At 34.2% G+C, this 3,401-nt stretch overlaps 2 protein-coding genes across 2 annotated transcripts in view; both read left to right on the top strand.

Annotated features, from left to right (window-relative positions):
- Positions 1 to 1,209, top strand: part of LOC119688822 (tolloid-like protein 1) — an 8,774-nt gene extending 7,565 nt beyond the window's left edge. The window contains exon 6 of the mRNA XM_038103486.1: positions 1,202 to 1,209. Coding sequence (XP_037959414.1) covers positions 1,202 to 1,209 — 8 coding nt within the window. The remainder of the gene's footprint in view (positions 1 to 1,201) is intronic.
- Positions 1,210 to 1,832: 623 nt separating this feature from the next.
- Positions 1,833 to 2,278, top strand: LOC119662258 (neuropeptide-like 4). Its single transcript, XM_038071847.1, has 2 exons — positions 1,833 to 1,876; positions 1,938 to 2,278. The coding sequence occupies exons 1-2, from the start codon at positions 1,865 to 1,867 to the stop codon at positions 2,118 to 2,120; spliced, it is 195 nt and encodes a 64-aa protein (XP_037927775.1). The 5' UTR covers positions 1,833 to 1,864; the 3' UTR covers positions 2,121 to 2,278.
- Positions 2,279 to 3,401: the final 1,123 nt, after the last annotated feature.

Raw genomic sequence — 3,401 nt, forward strand, 5'->3', positions numbered from 1 at the left:
TTATAGGCGCTTTCCGGTATGGCTTTGAGTTCCCTCTGCGAATTCTGTTTTACGTCTTCTATGGATTCAAAACGCGTTCCTCTGAGTGGTAATTTGAGGTTGGGAAACAGGAAAAAGTCACACGGTGCAAGATCAGGTGAATACGGTGGCTGTTCGATGGTATTTATTGAATGTTTGGCCTTAAAATCGTTGATAATGTTGAACAAATTGAGGTGAATCGGAACAAGCCGGGCGTTGACACGTCGCATACACAAATTGTCCACCAAAATCAAACGAGCCATCTCACGACCGATGCCTAGCTCTCGTGCTATCTCTCTAACACTCACATGAGGATTTTTGAACACGATTTCCTTTGCCTTTTCAATGTTTTCGTCGGTGGTAGAGGTCGAAGGTCGTCCAGAACGCGGCATGTCTTCGACGGTCGTACGACAGTCCTGAAAGGCTTTGTACAACTCATAAACTTGAGTTTTCGATAAAACTGATTCCCCATAAGCCTTTTGTAGCATTCGCAACGATTCTGCACACGAAATTTCGTTCGAAAAACAAAATTGGATGCAAACTCTTTGTTCAATATTTTTTTCCATTGTTTTTTTCGCAACGCACTACTGAGGTGAACTGGTTTCAACAGCTGCCGTAAACGAACTGTCCGACAGATCGCGCTCATTTTTGGCATAGTAATTAAGGAAAGTGCTGCCAAACTACATAAACTTAAAATATCGAAAAATATACAGCGCGCGAATTTTAAATGAGAATTTCCGAAAACCTTTCGGTCACAATGTATGCAGATCCGTCTGTCTGTCCGCCTATTTTTGTTTTCATTTTCCATATCCTCAAGGAGTAATTTTAGTGCTCAATATATTCTATACATATAAATAAAATTTATTTTATTTTTTTTTTTCTTATAAACCGATTTTTCGAAAAGTAATGAACTACAACAACAAAAATTCTTTTTTATATTATTTTAATTAGTTTAATTTTTTGCTGACCATACAGCTGTTTCTAGTATTGCCAAATACCCATTATTAAGGACTTCAAATTATTTCTTATATATAATTATTCGTTAATAAGTTTTTTTTTTGTTTGAGACTACAAGTATCAGCAATCGAACTTGTGTCCTGCCAAATTTGCAGCTCAGAGTCGGAGCACATTTTTTTTTTTGATTAAATTGTTTATTTAAAATTTTTTTTTAATATAAACACAGATTCTTAAGTGTTGAATCTTAAGGAACGCGGATCTTACTAAAAATTAACTTACTTCGAATTCCGATATGTTCAGAGTTACTAATTTGTTAATATTACACATACCGGATTACAAACGTGAACATCATGAAATGAGCTCAGTAGTTTTCGCTTTCAAAATCAGTACTGTTTTGTATGCGAAATGTGTGCGAAAATTTTTAAAGCTGATCCTCATTAATATTCAATATAGATAGAAGAGTACAGACGAAATGGGTATAGATTTTTGCGATTTAAAAAAGTTGCAGATTTTATAATTAAATTCTAAACATTAAATGTATGTGAATGTCATATTTGTTGTTACTTATAAGATATCCGTATTCAAAATGTTTTATAATTTTGTTTGTTGTGATTCTTTTACTTAAAATTATTAAGTTCTTCTATTTGTTTATTTAGAGAAATCCCATTTACTCTTCCATTGAGATATTTCACTTTTAAAAAACGAGAAGCCTGATATAAGAGTAGAGATAAAAAAAAAAGTGAAATTATAAGCACGTATCTATTGTATGGATATATTTTAGAATACAAATAAATGGGGTAAGTATAAATAGCCCTAGCATTCTAAAACGATATCAGTTAAAAAATTCTACTCAAACGTTCAAGAAATAAAAATTTTAAAAATTTTGAAAATGTTTAAATTTGTGAGTTAGCAATTGAAGTAATACGTTTTGGTTATAAACAGTTTTTTATTTTTAAATTTAGTTAATTGTACTTTTTGCTGCTATATTTGCTGTTGCTTTTGCGGTTCCTGCCCCAGTAGCCGGACCAGCTCCAGTACCAGTTGCGAGCCCTAATCCGCTACCAGCACCAGCTCCTCAATTCTATTATGGAACACCATATGCTTATTCTGGCTACTACGCTTCTCCCTATGCCTATTACGGCTAATGGTTCTTAGTTGTTTTCATTTCGATAATGGATGGAATTTTGACCGTGAATATTTCTGAACAAAAGCGAATTAACAGTGACCTGACCAAAATATTTTAAAATATAAGTTTTTTATTGATATAATGCTGTCTTCTTAATATTTAAAAAGTGAAATAAAATAATTTTTAAATCAGATATAAAAAAATTTTTCGATTTAATGGATCAATCAAAAGGATTCGATTAATCAATCAAAAGGATATTCTTGGAGAGTAAAAAAGAATCTGGACAATTTGGCATTCAATATTAGCAATTTTGTTTTTAACATTTGTTCAATGAAAAATTTTTTTAGAATATTTCAACAATAAATACATCTTTAAAAGAAATGTGTAAGTAATGGTGCTTTGTCATCATCATTCAGGATTCAGTTGCTAACACGGTTTATCTCTACATCAGCAGTAAATCCATCGATACGGCTTCCTTTACTTGGACATTAGACATTTTAAACTGAAACGCAAAACTTTCTGTTGACTTAGGTTCTTTAGGTTTTGTCATTATATATTCTAGTCCGGACAGGAGTATTTCTTATTAAAACAAATAATTGGATTATTCCCACTCAGTTCTGTTAGTTTTTTTTTTTTTGCAGTAGGTGGAAAGCATCGAAAGCAGCCACAGTGTGAGACTTGAACCCACTAAAACCACCTCTTAGGAATGAATGGCGAAGATTCCCACAGCAATGTGGGAACTTCATTCCAGTAATCAGGGGAGAGAGAAAGTAGATAGACTTAATACCTAGTGAACTAGGTTCATCTAAGTCAGAAAGCAAGGGCATGAATTAAGAAGAAAGGATAATGATGAAGGTGGTGGGTTTACGGCTAGTTAGCGGTGGTGAGACTAGTGATATACTTTGTGACCAGGGTCACGAAAGCCGCGGTTAAAAAGAGGAATAGCGAGAGGATTTTGATCTTGCTCATCAAAATAGTGGAGAAGGTACTGTGGAGGTTTAAAACGTAAAGCTAGAACAAGGTCTACTGGGAGGGTATCTGGACAAGAGGCATCAGGAGGGAGGTCGTGGAGCCGGGTGAGATACCTACGGGCGAGTGTCAAAAGGTATTCATCAATACGAGTGATCTTGGCAGTTCTGTTAGCTTATGATGATGACTTCTGTTAAATACGTGTATTACTTAAGCTAATTATATTTGTCCAAAACTGCTTCGAGGAGCAATTCTCCCAAATACAACACACATTCTAGCATCTGTCTATATGTCTGAACAGCTAAACGTGTTATGGGATTTGATAAGATTT

This window comes from Teleopsis dalmanni, chromosome X (assembly GCF_002237135.1).
Source record: "Teleopsis dalmanni isolate 2A chromosome X, ASM223713v2, whole genome shotgun sequence".
Classification (NCBI taxonomy): Eukaryota; Metazoa; Arthropoda; class Insecta; order Diptera; family Diopsidae; genus Teleopsis; species Teleopsis dalmanni.